Here is a 17,147-nt window from a genome sequence, read left to right as displayed (position 1 = left end):
GCTCTTGAAAATGTGGGGTTTTTTTTCGAATATAAAAAAAATGGCCCTTCTTGTTATTTTGGTTGCCAACCCCTGTTTGTAAACCAACACAAATTGCTCTTTTGCTACAAAAAATAAAGAATTAAGGGCTGCCCATTTCTACTGACTGTGCCACACACAACGGGCTTTATAGACTGCACGGCTATGTTGCAGGCAGCAGAAGGCGGTGCCGAATCCATTACTGTGCTGTACTTCTATACTCCCTGCACGTGCTCCCCTGCCTCCATCAACCTACGCTGACCAGCGTGGTGAAGTACGGCGAAAATAACTCCCGTGACCCACGCGGCACGTGGAGGGCCTCGCTCAGCACTGACCTGACCATGCGCTGCGCAGGTAAGTGCGCAGCGCCTCCCAAGGACGACTCACAAACACCATCGTTTTCTTTCTATTTAAAGCTTTCGTGACTGCAGGGATTCATCTTCTTGGTTCTTTCGGTAAAGTCACGTAGAAGGGAAATAATAAAATAATAAAAATAAAACATAATAAAATAATTCTCACGACGTTTCGGCCACAACGCAAGTATCCGTCCTCAGGTGAAGACCAGGTCTGTCGGGGAGACAGCGTCTGACGCTATCTGGCCGAAACGTCGTGAGAATATTTTTATTGTGTTTTATTTGTATTATTTTATTATTTCCCTTCTACGTGACTTTACCTAAAGAACCAAGAAGACCATCGTTATCATCGTGGAAGCGGCGCTCTCTCTCTCTCTCGGTGACCTTCGCTCGCGCGAGGTGTTTCCCTGACCTTTCGCGCGCCGATAGGGGAACCCCCGTGGCTCCCTTGGGCCTCCCGTGCGTGTAGAGCAGCAGCCCATTGGGCTCGGTGGAGCGGAAGTCGAAGGCCATGGAGCCGATCTTCTTGGCGTTCCAGCGCGGCAGGGACACGTGCGACTCGGGTGTCTCGAAGGAGATGGGGTCGAGCGTGGCCACTTCCTCGCAGCGGAACACCACGTTGCCGTGGACCTTCATCTTGGGGTCGTTCGCCTGGGCGAGGCGCGACAGCTCCAGGCGGACGTCGTTGTTCTTGTACACGACCTGCGAGGCGAGCGAGACATTCCCCCGGAGGAGAGAGATTGCGGTAGCTGCTACAGCAAACAATGAGATCGCTTCTCTCGCCTGTTAAGCATGCACGCAGAGCGCCACGGTGGCGAGATGTTAACTAGTTTGACACGGAAGCTTTCGAGACCAATATCATCCATAATAGAGGTTTTTTTGGGTTAGATCGCGTAAATATATAAATCTGTCGTTAAATATATGTATATATACGTGTTGGGTGGTGGTACGCGATCTTACCGAAAAAACATGTTTTATGGAGATGTTAATTACCTCGCCTGGTATACAGGAGGTTGTGGGTTCAATCCCGACCCTGACACCTGCTGTTGTATATTTTGAAGTTTGCGTGTCTCTCTCCCCGTTGTCGTGTTGATTTTTCTCTTGGTCGTCCGGTTTTCCCTCCACATTTAGAAACATGTGGCCAGGTCGCTTTTGAAAAAGAGCTGTATAGTGGGCCTTACTTGGAAAATGTTGTAAATAAATAAATACACTTCGAGGGAGACCAGTGGCGGCCGGTGGATAAATTCATTGGTGGGGTACAGAAGCCAGTGGGGGGAGGGTGGTGTATCCAATTTATAATCATTATAATGAGCAGGTAAATATTGGTAAGGGTGTTTTTGTCTAGAAAATGTTTCATTAGTGGGGCCATGACCCAGCGGGCCCCCTTTATAACGATGAGCTTGCCCACTGGATGGTGGCAAGCAGCTCATCATTGGATAGACACAAAGGACGCGGTAATATTGGGGGGGGGGGGTGGATGCATGCACGGGGCACATGTCACACGTGTGTAGGCGGCACTGGGCGAGACCCTCTGTGAGCCCCCCCACCTCTCCCCAAGACTCGCACAGTAATCAGTCATCTGTGCCGTGAGTCCTCTGTCAAACACTGCACTGGCCATTTATAATGCACTGCCGTTTCTCCGCGTTTCATAATTTACTGCTTCATGAATGCATTAAAAATGGGCCCTGGTTGGGTGGCTCAGAGGGGTTCGGAGACAAAGAGATCCGTTGTGCTGTTGAGATCTCGAGGTCGAATCCAGGATTCAAACAACCCAGAATCAAACTGGGTTCTCAAGTTTGATAAGTGGACGATCCACAGGCACAGTTAGCGATGACTGGTAAAAAAAAAGGTCCATTTGAGTTTGCAGGTTAATCCGATACAATTTCAGTGCGACAATTAAAAATGTCAGTTTGACGTGCAACTAACATTTCTGTAGCGTCTTGCCAAAGTGCAATGTCCCAAGTATGGATAATAGGTCAACTGCAGGGATATCAGAAGTAGTTCTGGGTGGGAGATAACAACCGTCACGTGGTCACCTGTCAAGTGTTTTCCAAATGTGAACAAATTTCATAAACTCGGCAGAGTAGTTACTTAAATGCTCAGAAAGGCCCTTCTCGGGGTCACTCCACCAGAAGCATCGAGCCAAACCTTATACATCTACTCTCTGGAAGAAGTCCTGTAATATCGCCTCCAATGGGTCGTTTTCCCTTTGATGGAGTGATGCACTTCTCTGTGAGAGCTTCGAATGGACACTCCATCTCCCACCATGACACTTACAGCACGATTGGAATAAAATTCGTGAAAAAGCAAAACAACGCGAAAAGTTGCATTGTTTCTGGATCCAACGGTAAACATACCTACGCACGGCACAAACTAACTCCTCTATCATTCTCCTGGATGACAGCTTTAGTCATTGGTGGACTTTGAGGTCACTAGCATAGTAGGTAAGGCGATACATATATAGATGAGCCGAGTATTGTATATGATGATCTGTACAGCAACACAATGGCCTTTGCTGCATTGTAATAAAATATGAATGGGTGTTTGACCAACATTTCCCGCTGTTATCCACAACAAAGTTCGACAGTGCCCCTATCCTAGAAAGGCATAAATGAAGTTTCTGTGCAACCAGCTGTAAGGCACAAAAGGTAGAATGCAAGGCATAATGGGAGAACTTGATTCAATGGTGACCATTGTGCCTATTGCTTTCTATCATTCGCCCGATGACGACCGCTTGTGTTGCGATCGAAACATCGTGATTTGTTTTATTTTATTTCTAACTACGTGACTTTACCGAAAGAACCAATGAGTATGGATTATGAACAACATGTTTGTGTGTACCATTGATCTTATTTGTTTCCAGCCGGCACTCACTTTTCTGTCTGATGAGTTTTTTTTTAATAAAAAGAAAGTGTTTAGAATTGCTTTGCAAGAGGTAAGAGTGTGGAATCAGCCCTTCATCCGTCGTGAGGCTGATGAAATGAGTACCGCTTTGTGGAAAGGCAAAAGCAGGTGTCCTGTACATCACCCAGACCCTGCCCTGCCATGGAATGTCGAATTTCCACCACTGGCGCAGGGATGTGAACAGAAGTTGGGCACGAAACCCGAGGCTGTTTTTTAACAACAACAACAACAACAAAAACAAAAAACACTTAATGGTTACAGTGTGCGCAAATGCATCCTCAGATTTTGGATAGTCGCCATTTGTAATAAGTTAAAAAGTAAATTCACCAATGTAGCCATCTGTAGTTTAGAAGCAGGATTGGACATTTGCAGTCGGTATACATAGGCCAATTACTGGTAGGAACCGCCAGGTTACACCAGCCCACAGGGGATTATTGTGTCCGTCCGTCGTGCATCAAAAAATGGGAGGGGTGGGGCTGGGTTGAGAGGGGAGGGTGGGGAGGGGCTGGGTGGGGAGGGTTGGGCTGGGTGGGGAGGGGAGGGTGGGGAGGGGCTGGGTGGGGAGGGTTGGGCTGGGTGGGGAGGGGAGGGTGGGGAGGGGCTGTGTGGGGAGGGGCTCTGTGGGAAGGGTGGGGCTGGCTGGGGGTGGGAGGGGTGCGGCTGGAAGGGGAGGGGCTGGTCACCGTGTGGTGCCCTTATAAAACTCAACGTTTAACCTACTCACGCCGGCTTGTGCCCGCCCTCACAGCCGGGATTATTTGCGGAATACACCACGCCGCCGTTGACCCTGGCCATTGACCGAGCAACCCAACGTTCCTACCAGCTCCCTCCGCAGGAATGTGTTAAACATTCCATTGGCTTCATTTAATATAATATTAAATGCTTTGGGAGCTACACTGCCAGTGGGCTGAATTGGAGTAAATGCTCTGATCTGCTTAATTTCTCATTTATTTCACACCTTTAATTTTACAACCTTAATTATTGCTATATATATGAATCTCAAACTTTGCACGTGAGAACTAGCATAGAGGAATCTTTGGAAGGGTATTGAAAGGCACAAAAGACCGTGGTTATTTTTTTAATACATGTTTAATGTACGCTGTTTTTTAAAGCTTAATTATGCAATCTACTTACTGTGAAATAAATTGTTCGAAATGTTCTGAACTCACACCTCTATCTTAAACCCGTTAGCTGATGTACCACATTTGCCTGCTAGTTCAGCGCTTGTTTTATGTTATCCTATTTTAAATGGGATAACGATACAAGATGAACTCCATTTTTTTAGTGCCAAATTACACTCAATATACTCCCATTTACACATTGTAAGCACAGCTATTTCAGCAGTGTTTAATGTTTCCTTTTTAGACAAATAACGTTTTTAATCAACGCGCATGTTCCTTGTATATCAAGACTGTTCGAATACCATCCCTTCAACAAATAATAAAAAATACGTGACGAAATATATTTTCTTAAATTGCATTAACGGACAACAGTGCATTGTGTGACAGGTGATAGATTAAAAGTCACCAGAGGATGGACATTAAGAATATCGCCTGGTGCACGGCATTGTGGAATACCTGGGATACCTAATTACTTGAGCGGAAGCATCAGCAACTCCTGCCATGCGAGTGTTTGTTTGGTCATGTGATGTCAATCGATGGCTCTTCATCCCCCCAATCTAATGGGCAATCGAGTCCGAGCCTCTTACGTTTTGTTTGCATCAGAATTTTCGACATCCGCAAGTTCACTCGCGCCAAGCGTTCAACACTGCACACACTCCACTCTTTGTGCCCGCAACATCATTTTTACAAAGGTCGGCTTTCTAAATTTACATTTCATTTAGTTTCAAAGATTGCATTTAAATAAAAGATACGGTTAGCTGGGAAAAGGGGAGAATACGAATGGGGACGATGTGTACTCCGACCTTTTCACGAAAGCCATCGTAATCTCAATTATTATTATTATTATGATCTGTGTGGAAAGCACCCTAATTTGAAAGTGTCGCAGTGCAGTTCTGGGCGCCCTTTAGTTTTTTTTTTGGAGGGGAGGGGGGGATGTGGACATTGACTCTGACGAGGAACCGAACTCATTTCCAGTGGAAAGTTTGTTTGTGCTCTGTTCAATATTTCACCCGCCAGGCACAACGTGGGACACATTATATGTTCCCGACGTGTGCTCGGTGAATACATAATCTCACAGGTCGATTATGAAACATTTTGGCTATGAATTTGAAGGCAGTTTTCGAACTTAGCCTTGCATTTTCAGGAGAACGTCGGAAAAAAGAGAAATTTCGAGATAAATCCTTGAATTGTTGTGCCTTCTGTTTGACGATCTAACTCGATTGTGTGCAATTAGGCGTGCCTATCCCATTTTAAAGCTAAACAGATGTTGGAGCTGCTACAGATCTTGTGATTAATTAAACAATGACAGATTGCGACACTAAAATGTTTTGTTTGATTGTGACAAGAGAGCTAGTAGTTCTCAAGCTTCTGATAGTTTTAACCTATTCCTACGAATTGGTTTAATGTTCTTAAATATTAAGTTCATTATTGTTTTTCTACTCACTTTGTTTATGTTAAAGTCAAGTAAGTGTAAGATTAGCTGAAGTCAAGACGTAAAATATTGTCATGTTCATAAAACATATTTAGTGCCGAGTGATAAAAATTTATAAAAATACCCACCACAAGTAATTTTCCACAAAGCAATTAAGGCTCATGGATTAAAATGTATTTAATGTGGCATGGATTTAATGACACATAAAACACATCCTATATTTTTTTAAATCTCCAAGCTGTGGTTATATGTGGCAAATAGTTATGCGGTAATAAACACAATATCTCGATTCAGCTCAGCTGTTATCTCATCTCTGGAAAGAATCCAAGCAGACATGCCTTATTTCTCTTAGGCTTGAACAAATACACAAAGAAATGCTGGATTCCCACCCCCAAGGGTGGCCGTTTACACAAGGCTCTCGCTAAATTAAATTCCATCTCACTGTCCTCCGCTGGATTTTTGTTAAATCTCTTATTTTTTTTCATTGTTTTGTTTTATTTTGCTTATGACATTTTGGCAGGGGAGAAAAAAAAAACAACCACATTTTTCAAGCCGTGACATTCTTCTTCTTTGTATTGGAAGCATTTTTTTAACCCTGTTGCTTGTGATGCATAGGTTAAGGGCCCAGATTTGTTTGTCATTATTAATGTTGCGTTGCACGGCTTAAGAGGGAAAATGTAATTAATTGTGCTGGTGAATAAAAAGCCAGTAATCTCATATATGGTCTTATTAAGTGAGCAAATGTTCTCATTTGCTTTGCTGCTCTGCTACACCTGGTGCATGTGTATTCGCAAACAATTAAATCACCCTAAATTATTGCAGGCAATTTATATTAGCCACTGCTGTGCAATAGGTAATGCACACATTCATACGTGTAATTGGCTTGATATTAAAACAATATTTAAGACATGTATAACCCTTGGCATGTCATACCAGTCACATTCCTAATTGGGATAAAGCGAGCGTTCATCGTATCTTATTAATTTAATGTTGGAACACAGATCACCACCTTTTGTTGACAGCTCTTGTTCCCAGACATTTTTTTAAACGGTAACATTTATGAAAGATTGTTATTGTTGTTGTATCGACCAATACATGTCTAATCTTTGAAGCAACATATGGTAAGTTAAAATATTTTTAGTTAACAGTTGCAGGAATTGTATGTATATTGAACTTCTTTTGCACTGTTACGTAGTCAACCATGCTAATCAGACTTGGTTGGTTAAAAGCTCGTATAAAAAAATATATCAAATTGTGTGAGTGTAAGATATCCCGTGTACATATGTGTTGTGCCTCCTCTGAAATTACTCCATTGTATTTTCCCCATCTGGAAGGACGTAATTGTAACCAAAACATTTTAATTCTTTGCAGAATTGGCCACCCAATTATGCTCAAATCAATTGCAGAGATTTGCATGTGAATTGACACAAAATGCATAAACTTGAAACAAATTGCATAAAGACAAACATGTGTGTCTGCGAGGAATTAAGATTTGTGTTATTTGACAAGGTAATTTTTATCAAAGTAGAAAAAAAAATCTTAATATTTTCATTTGCACTCATGACAAAAAAAAATATCCCAGTAAAAATGGAAATAAAAACCTCCGACAATGTATCAAAGACGGTGGGTTGAGGAGTTAATCAGACGCCTCCACAAATAAATGTAATTGTGGAAATAAAACGCATATATTGCCATCACTAAATCATGAATAAAAGCTAATGGGAGTGAGTTATTTGTTCTTTGGAATAAAATCCAATGGCATTAACAGCTGCATTGGCTACAACGTGGCTTCACTCCACAATTGCATCCTACCGCGCTCACCCGTCTTCTGCCCCGATCGCACGCAACGAGACAAACTGCGGAGAGCACTACCCATTGTCCACACTTTGGACACCACTCCATAGCCACTGCAGAACACTTGTTAGAGGGCAGCGGCGTTTCTTGCCGCTGCTAATTGGCACCAGCGAGCTCTAGGCCATTTCACCAGAGCAGCAGATTTAATAAGGTGGAAAATTACAGCTCAGAAGATGTTTCGCACGCGTTAGCGGGTGCAGTATTCCGTGCATAAACAACACAAGTAAGGCATACATACACTGTTGTGATTAAAACACCATTTGTTTCTGGTGGTATGAGTCAGTGGGCATGAATACGAAGGCGAAATGCCTCGCAATGAGTCGGCGATAATTTGCGGATTTTCTTTCTTTGGCGGTGCCTTGTGCCACTGTTCGTCGCCGCGAGATAGCGCCGGTGATGTCCGCGTGACGACATTATCATACACTAAGGCACATCTGACCAAAGTTGGGTGAACAAACAGTTCTTTCCTGCTGCAGACGTAATTAGTCCACCGCAGCGTCATCGCTGTACATTTAACCAATGGCTCAGCCACGCAAGCGGAATTGAAAGGCAGCTTATGGCGACGTTTAACTCACCAGGGTACGAAGGATTTCCACGCACGTTTTAATCTTTTTTTGGGGGGGGGGGGGTGGGGGTCACATTTTCCAGCTGTCACCTAATGATATTTGCACCCGATCTCGTGTTTCCTAAATGTACGTGCACGCATCCCTTCGCCACGCCGCGCCGAGCGGTGTTAAATGAACAAAGCCAAAAAAGGTCGTCCATTCTTTTGCACTGGCTGAAAGTGCTCACTTAATTCAGAGAATACTTAAGGAAGCTTCGCCGCTTTCGCACCGGCGCCTAAGGGGCCAATCTCTTGGCACGGCACCAACGGAACGACGCTCGCATAACGCAACCAGACCCAAAAGTCGAGAAATACCTCGGGCAGTGGCACCTAAATTAGTTGGAACAAACTAGATTCGAAGCTTTCGTGACTGCAGGAATTACTCTTTGATTCTTTCGGTAAAGTCACGTAGGCAGAAATTAAATAAAATAATAATAGAATACGACGTTTCGATTGCAACACAAGCAACAATCGAAACGTCGTATTTTATTATGATTTAATTTAATTTATTTCTACGTGACTTTACCGAAAGAACCAAGGAGTAGTTGGAACAAGTTTTGTTTGCATTTTGTTGCTTTGTAATCCAACACGCCCCGGCCCAATTTTGCTCATTTGCCGTAGAGATTTAATTGACGCATTCTCAGTTGTTGTTGTTTTGACTTTTGTTATGGACACTTTGCATTGAGGAATGCTTTTGGAAGAAGAAAAATATCATCAGACGTGATCGATATATTGCTGGATATAGGCCTCGGCAAGCCATCGCCATCTCTCAAGAAAAATGTAACAATCCACATCGCGCCTGCACACGAGTGCGTTTCATTGCTTCATCTCCATGGATGGTTGGACGTCCTCGCCGGTGACGGGTATTCCTTGCCTGCCACTCCGTGATTATTCTCAATCGTCAACCATCATCACTTCCGGTGACACATCCCTGCCAAAGTCCACTTACTTTAATTCAATACCTTGAACAATGCCATTAATGCGTGCATGTCCTACAATTATCCGCGTGTTCGCACTTTACTTTTTGCTCGGTCGGTGTTAGACGCAGCGACTGCTTTCTTATTTAATTCCTGTTGCTCTATGCCCCTTTTACCGTCCCCGTTCTGCTTTACTGTGCACCGATGTCTACTCTATTGTGGGCGATATTTGCACGTGAAATAAATAATCAAATTGATTGATAGTTTTCCTCTTTCTGTATCTCAATGTAAATCCAAGCGCATTATCTCTCCATGCTTGTTCACACACTGAAAAAAAAATCCACTAATATCGGTTTGTGTCAATTTATAAAATTCGCGTGGTTATATTTTCGTGCCAATTTTGACTTGAGTTGTCACATGGTTCCTTCTTTTTCTTGCATCGTGTCCTTGCCAGCCGCATTTTTTTTTCGTCTTAAAATTTCACCACAGGTCTCCGTTGCGCAAGAGGCGCCACACCAACGCAACGGGGTCTTTTTCGCCTTGCCATACAAAAAATTGCCGACTGCAGATATTTGACAAGCTGTGAGCGTCCGCAGCATGACATCGAGAGGAACTGTCTCTGAATGACCTAGAGCGGACCGCCCTCTCCTGCTGACTGGTTTGTTCTGTGTCAGACCGCACGTTCTACCACAGGGCATGTCACCAAGCAGCTAGGCCAGCTGCCAGAGCATCTGCTACAAAGGGCGGCTGACTAATGTTTCGCAAGCGGGGCGGAGATCAAGACATCTCTCCGCTGCCGAGCCTCAAAGGAGGGGTCCCGAGCCATCACTTGCCCGGACAAGTGGTGGCTCTCAGTACTGCGGGGATGTGAGCCGCGCACGTTGAGATAATCAAACAGGTGGGGTGGCTTTTGGTGCGCGATCAGGGCTGCGTGTACGTGTGACAAAGACAAAGGTCCCCCGTATAGCGTTTAACATATGGCTGGGGCAAGTGCTGTTGGCGAGCACCAATCGTGGCCAGCAGTATGGCAAACGCCACCTTTGTCTCCCCAGCGCTGATGTATACACACCGCACTGGGCGCGAATTTTAGTCTGAGTCGAGCTAGGGGAGGTGCAGAACCAGTTCTGACATTCACCGCCTAAGTCGGCCGTGAGCAGGGAATTAAATTGTATCACTCCGTTTCTCGTGCAGTGCACTAACCGCTACACCACCGCTCCTCTCCTGTGTGACAATACAGCAAAGACAAAGATTCCCCGCAAGGCCTTGACAGACCGTTGGGGCAAGTGCTGTTAGCGAGCACCTATGAAGGCCAGGACGGCACGCGAGGGGGTGGGTGGTCAGAACTACGCCCGGGCCGCCTTTGTCTCCCCAGTGACAATGTTTACACACCGCACCAGGTAGTCATTTGAGGCTGAGTCGACCTAGAGGAGGCCCAGGACCGGTTCAGATAATCGTCACTGGTGTTGGCCGTGAGCGGGAATCGAACCCGTGTCGCCGGGTTCATAGCGCAGCGCGCTAACCGCTACATTATCGCTCCCCGCTACACACACACACGTACGCACAGTGTGGGTACGTGTGTGTGTGTCTGTTTTCACGCGTGCCCTGTGTTGTAGGGGAGTAAAATCTCGTTTTATTGGCTCACATCAGCGGCAAGTGGTCTGAACCTCTTCTGGGCCTCGGCTTGGTCAGCTTAGCGTTACATTAATATTCATGTGCGTGTGTGAACATCAGAGACTAATCAAGCGGTGGTGGTGGTGGTGGCATGATGTTTCAGACACTTTGCTACAAACCATACAACCTGGGTTTGATTTATGGCCATGGTTCAACATCAGTGACGAGTGATATTTGAACCGATCCAAGGCCTCCGCAATTTGAATCAGCCTTACATGACTGTCTGGTGTAAATTCATAATAAATGATTTTTGGGTTAGATCGTGTCAATATAAATGTGTCGTTAACCCACCAACCACCCGATACAGCCAAATAGTAAGGTTTGTCACGTGAACAAAACGTGCCAATTCGCTATTAAGCACATCAGTTTGACGGCGAGTAAACCCACCACACAATTGAGTACGACGTTTCGCTGGCGATTACAACCGACTTCATCAGGCGATTTTCTCGAATTGTGAAGAAGTCTTCCTGCTTCCGATCGTGAATATAGCAAGATGATGTTATCATTGTCTGTCGTCACTTCCTGACCCGCCGTTACTGGGCTATCTGTGAAAAAGATCCTCATAGCTCATCGGATTCCTCCTCCGGTCTAAATGAAGATTGTGATTCTGATGCACCTGCGATGGGGTCACAAAGGTGACCGGGGAGGGTTCACGTTTCTTGTACGCGGTGCTTAAGATGCTGCCCAAAAGGGATCTCCAAGCGGAGCAGCAACTCGCAAAACAGTCAGAAACCGCGTGTGTGTATGCCCAACAAATCAGCTCTCAGCAAATGTGTTTTATCTCATGCGGTTAGGTGTGAGAAAGCCCCAGACTCTGTTAAGAGTCCGCTAATTGGCGACGACTATGGGAAGCACAAACATCTGTAGATTTCTCCCAATTTGCAAGCGTTAAATGGCTTATAATGTGAATAGGCAATGATGGGATGGTCCCAGAGTGTCTGTCCGTCTGCCTCTCCCCCCTTGTCTTCCCGGGCCTCTGCAATCCCCATCCCATCTGTCTTCTCCTGTTCTTGTCTTCTCCTCCCATTGCCTGTAACCCTTTGAGATTGTTTTTCTTCTCGTCAATCCTCCACATTATATATAAAGTCTTCTCATTCTGACATTCTGTTTCTGTCCATTGATGGATGTACACACTCACCATCGAATTAGTTCTTGTGTTGCGTGCCCCCACAATGCGTCCTGTCCGCACGATTTGCACGCAACATTAAAGCTCTAATCAAACCGTTCATTAAGCGCTCGGTTTGCTGTAGGTTTATCCTGGTTTTCTAAATGGCAAGGATAAGCTGTTTATTTATTCTCGTGCAACGGGGGATGGCAATTGCATTCGCTTTATGTGGGTCACAGCTGATCCGTCGTCTGCCGTTCCCTTGCTGCTCAGATGCGCGATGAACCGCGGTGTGAGCACTGGGCACGGAGGCTTCGAGTTTGCCAGCGTCACGCTAAAAAGCCTCGTGCACGACGCTAAAGCGACAGAGCCACGCGGCGCTGGCCACAAATCGCGTGCCAAGCGCCGTGCGCCACGCGGCCAAATTACAAGGGCCCACAACCCTTTTTATTCAGCTCCTAATTAACCTTTTGAATCCCGTCATGTCTCGGTCTGCCACTTTGTGCTCGGCGAGCAGAGGGACAAATCAATCTTTTGGGGGTTCAGAGGAAATATCAACGGCTCTGACAGACCTAGCTAAGGCCTTGCGGAGCATCACTCCGGCCATCTCTGCCCTCATGATTACGAATTCTGGCCGGTTGCCTCCTCTTCTCCTGCTAACAGCTCTGCCCTTGCTGTTCATACTGCCAAGTGCACTCGGCAATTACGAGTGTAAGATATCAGCTGCCGAGGCAGCCTGTACGACACCTCCGATATTATTGAATAGTTGAGGGAACAGCCTGAGCCGGTGCCGTATTTGAATTCACATTGCTGGAAATGTTTAAGTAAAAACGGGTAACATACAATCAGACACACATATAAATAAGATAAAGGAACATATACGTGTCTGCAGATGTGAATTAAAACAAAATACACGTTTTAGCCTATTGGCTTTCTAGACAAATATTATCCAGCACAATTTGTTTGCACAAGAAAACTCTGGACCGATTTCCAGCATCCGTGTCATCTTCTGTATACTGTTGATAGCATTGGTCTGAAAGCCAATTAGACAGTGGAATGTTGTCCTTCCCCGCACCTCCGATTAGTGTGGTTGGATACATACGGTGCAAAAGAAGTTCGACAGACGTACATACATATACACACCTACATACGTATGCGTGTTGAGACAGAACGGAATGATTTTTCCGTATGCTTTTACCTGTAATGCTTCACAACACGCTTAATGAGTTTGTACACAGACAAGGGCCCTCTGCAGGTCTGGAAGAAAAAGCTACAGATCCGTATATGATTCAGTGCAGAGCCCATTGTGCTTAGCTTTAAACAGCAGGAGAAAAGAGAAGTTTCTTACTTTTTGTTTTGGCTTTGTACTTCGCAGCGACCGCCAATACATCTTCGAGACAGACTGCAATGAGGCAGGTTTTGTTTTTTTTTCCTTGAAAAATGTCAGCGCGCGTCCTTTCCTTCGCAACGCATCGACATTTTGTGACGGATGAAAATTAACTGTTCATCGTGTCCTTGTCAAGCGTGCAGGGAGGCTGGGAAATGGTCACAGACGTTTGCAGTCTCTGTCTTCAAGACTACCTTCTCCTGCCACCGGTCTTGAATGACATTGCTTGCCCTGGTCCTGGGATTTATCCTGTGACGTGCCTGAAATCTTGCCGTGGCAATGTGGAATTTCTGTCGGCTGCTATAGTTTCTCTCTTTCGGACATTATCCAGCCACCGGAATGAAATTACGTTGTTCTGGAGTTTTGTGGTTGTGCTATGGTCGACTGGGACTTGTCATAGGAATGTATAAATTCCACCACTGGCTCAGCACACTAAATGGAGATGGGCACCATTGATCTTTTTGATTGGAGAAATTACTTTGACTCTGACTTGATAAGATAAAAATATATATAAATATTGACCCATTTCATGCAGGTTTATTTGGCAAAGTCAGGTTTTTAGCATGAACGTTTCTTAATGCTGATGGACAGCATTGCTGTAACTTGCCATGGTGGGCAAATTATTGTGTCAGCAAGAACCCTAAAGCTTACGTATTGCCAAATGTGTCACAACCAAGACTAAACTATTGCATTGAGTGGAATGCCATTTACAAAACATAAACACACACACGTACACATGCTCACAATCCTTATAGTGCATTTGTTTTGTTTCACATATATCCTATTTAACCCATAATGCATCAGAGGTTGTGTATAATGTCAATTATCTGTACATTTCCCCCCCAAAATAGTAATAATAAATAATGTTTTACTCCCTAGAGTAACGTTAAGCAGAAAATCATTCGCATAAAACCAATAAAGCCAAGACAATGAAGCAAAGGGGAATAAGGCTTTATAAAAGAAAAACATAGATCAGGGGACCATGTTGTACCTCGTGCTCAAAGTCAGTGAGGTCAAAAGGGTGAAAGGTTTTCATCGTGGCTTGTATGCTAATCGTGGGCACTAAAAAATTATAATGGTCACACATAGTGCTGCATACAGCCTTTTGACACAGCGGGCAGCCCAGACATGCTACAGATTTAAAATGTGCATCAGGATTCAGCTAACGAACCTCCAACCAAAAAAGAACCCAAAATCAACGCGAGGGAGAGAGGGGGTGGGGGGAGTTTCACGACTCCTGATTAAAATTCCAGCCTTGCTCTTCCCTTTTTGCTCCTTGCCGCCAATGCATCTTTACCAGTTTGTTAATTGCAGTGCCCGAGAAATGATTTATTTGCTAGATATGCCTTCATGTCTTGGTCGTGCCCGACATGACAACAAAACAATGGCCAATGCAAGCAAAACATGCAAAGAGGTGACGAATACTTTTAAGTAAAATAATCGCGTTCATTTACAGCCCACTGTCATTTGACTGCTGGACGAGGGCTTCCCCATGCTGTGTCGATCGTACGGGGTTTGACCATACTTCACCACGCTGGTCAGTGCAGGCTGGCGAAGGGAGGGAGGGTTCCCCCAGACTCGTTAAAGAGTGTTGTGCATACTCGCCCACGTACGCGGTAATTGCGTTTTGAAGCAGTTGGGGTTTTCATCTGAAGTCTCTCGCTTCATAAAACTTTGTGTCGCATAGGGCAGCAATCTCCGATATGAATCCGGTGCCATGGGTTCAATTCTCGGCGATGGTGAACCTAAGGGTACCACGCTGGCGAGAAGTTAATTACCTTGCCCGGTATACAGGAGGTCATGGATTCGATCCCGACGCCTGCTGTATATTTGGAAGCTGCGTGGTCTGTCTCCCCGTGGTCGCGTGGGTTTTTCTCCGGGTCCTCAGGTTTTCTTGTCCACATTTAGAAATATGCGTTTAAAGTATGTGGCTGCTATAAATTTCCACGTGATAAGCCACTTTGTTGAGCTATCATTTGTGGCCAAGTCGCTTCTGAAAAAGAGCTGTATAGCTCAGTGGGCCTTACCTTGTTAAATGTAAGAAAAAGTTAAAGTGGCAAATAATATATGAACCAGCCCTTCACTCAATTAGCACTTGACTGGTAAGGTGAAGTATGGTCAAACAACCCCCACGACCGACATGGTGTGGGCAAGGCCTTCTTCGTGCAGCACATCGACAAAGCGCTGTAAAATTACAACCATTCAACTACGCATTCTATTACGAAACAAACGCAAGAATTTGCACAAATGTCTCAGATTACACTGGTTAACAAAAAAAAACATTTCTGGCCTGGACTTTTGCAGCTGTTTTAAGACTAATTTCAGGGTGTTGATTCCAAATCTGATCTCAGATTTGCTCTATCACATCATTTTTAAATCCTTTATATTAAGTTCGCGTGCTTGCTTGCTTGCTTAGGACCGTGCAAATCTTTCGATCGTTTTTTAACCCACTTCCCGTGATCCAATCGAGCTGACATTTTCCACACAGACTCGTTGTGCCAGACAATTATTGTTCGTGAAAAAAATTCCCAAAATGTTACACTTTTTAGGCAAAATTTTTTTATTTTACATATATTCAAATAGAACGCATTCATGGCTTTGGCTGAACGTCAGAGTGTAAGAGCCCAGAGCGTAACCCCTCCACAGGCCGTGGCGGAGTAGCGCAGTTGGTAGCGCCCTCGCTTCCCATGCCAAAGGTCGCGGAATCGATCCCCGCGTCCTCCACAGGCGAATATATTTTAAAATCCTTTATATTAAGTTCGCTTGATTGCTTAGGACCGTGCAAATCTTTCGCTCGTTTTTTAACCCACTTCCCGTGATCCAATCGAGCTGACATTTTCCACACAGACTCGTTGTGTGTGACAATTAATTTTCGTGAAAAAAAAATCCAAAATTTTACACTGTTTAGGGAAAACAAATTAAATATTTAATTACCAATTGCTTAATGGTGGCAGACAATCATCTGACCCATAAGTGGCAGCCGTCTCAAGCCAGAGGACGAGAGGACTCTAGCCGCCACGCATATAAAGGATTTATAGTGAAAAACTTTGTTTTTACGGGTTTACTTGTTATGCTATCGGCATACCCCATTTTCATTGATTTTACCCGAAATTAACTCTGTTTCTTATGATTGCAAGTTGTTGCGAGTCAGTGACTGCTTTAGTGATAAAATATGGTGCTGTATTTTTAGGATAGTGTGTTTATAATATAATTTTATGTAGATATCCACATTAATTTAATATTTTTCTTCTGCAGTTTTTATTGAAAATGCAATATTTGATATCTCAAAAACCTGATGTGATAGACAAAAACTGATGCCAGATTTGGAATCAGCACCCCAAAATTACCTTAAAACCGTTGGAATACCTTATGCCAGAAAAAGTGTGTTGACCAGTGTTATAATTTTTTGGTTTGCTCCAGCTCTGATCAAGGGTTTGTGGATTTGCTCAAGCCTCAGCCGAAAGAGCTGAAACCCCGACGAGCGCCTTTGGTAAACTCGCCACACCTCCTCCTTGTCTCTGCGCCGTAAATGAGTCTGGCACTCGCACGCTGTGCCACTGACACCTGTCGCCTTGTTCGTAAGTGCCACGCTGTGCAGAGGCATGCGGAGCATCATTGAGTAAAACATTACCCTTCGTGTTTTACAGGTACAAAAAAAAGAAAAAATACTAACCCCCAATAAAGACTGTTTGCATGAGACAGCGCTGTAAAGGTATGCCTAGTGAGGCCGGAGCCGAGAAAGCAGACCATGCCTGGCCACTTTTGACTCTCTCGTGGTGAT

General features: G+C 44.6%; 1 protein-coding gene across 10 annotated transcripts in view; it reads right to left on the bottom strand.

Moving 5' to 3' along the window:
• Positions 1-17,147, bottom strand: part of LOC144937111 (neurexin-1-like) — a 392,794-nt gene that overhangs the window by 186,652 nt on the left and 188,995 nt on the right. For all 10 annotated transcript variants that reach the window (XM_078864391.1, XM_078864394.1, XM_078864395.1 and 7 more), the window contains one exon: positions 784-1,073. In XM_078864391.1, coding sequence (XP_078720517.1) covers positions 784-1,073 — 290 coding nt within the window. The remainder of the gene's footprint in view (positions 1-783; positions 1,074-17,147) is intronic.

This window comes from Lampetra fluviatilis, chromosome 18, assembly GCF_964198595.1.
Source record: "Lampetra fluviatilis chromosome 18, kcLamFluv1.1, whole genome shotgun sequence".
Taxonomy (NCBI): Eukaryota; Metazoa; Chordata; class Hyperoartia; order Petromyzontiformes; family Petromyzontidae; genus Lampetra; species Lampetra fluviatilis.
This window is presented reverse-complemented; position numbering and strand designations above follow the sequence as displayed.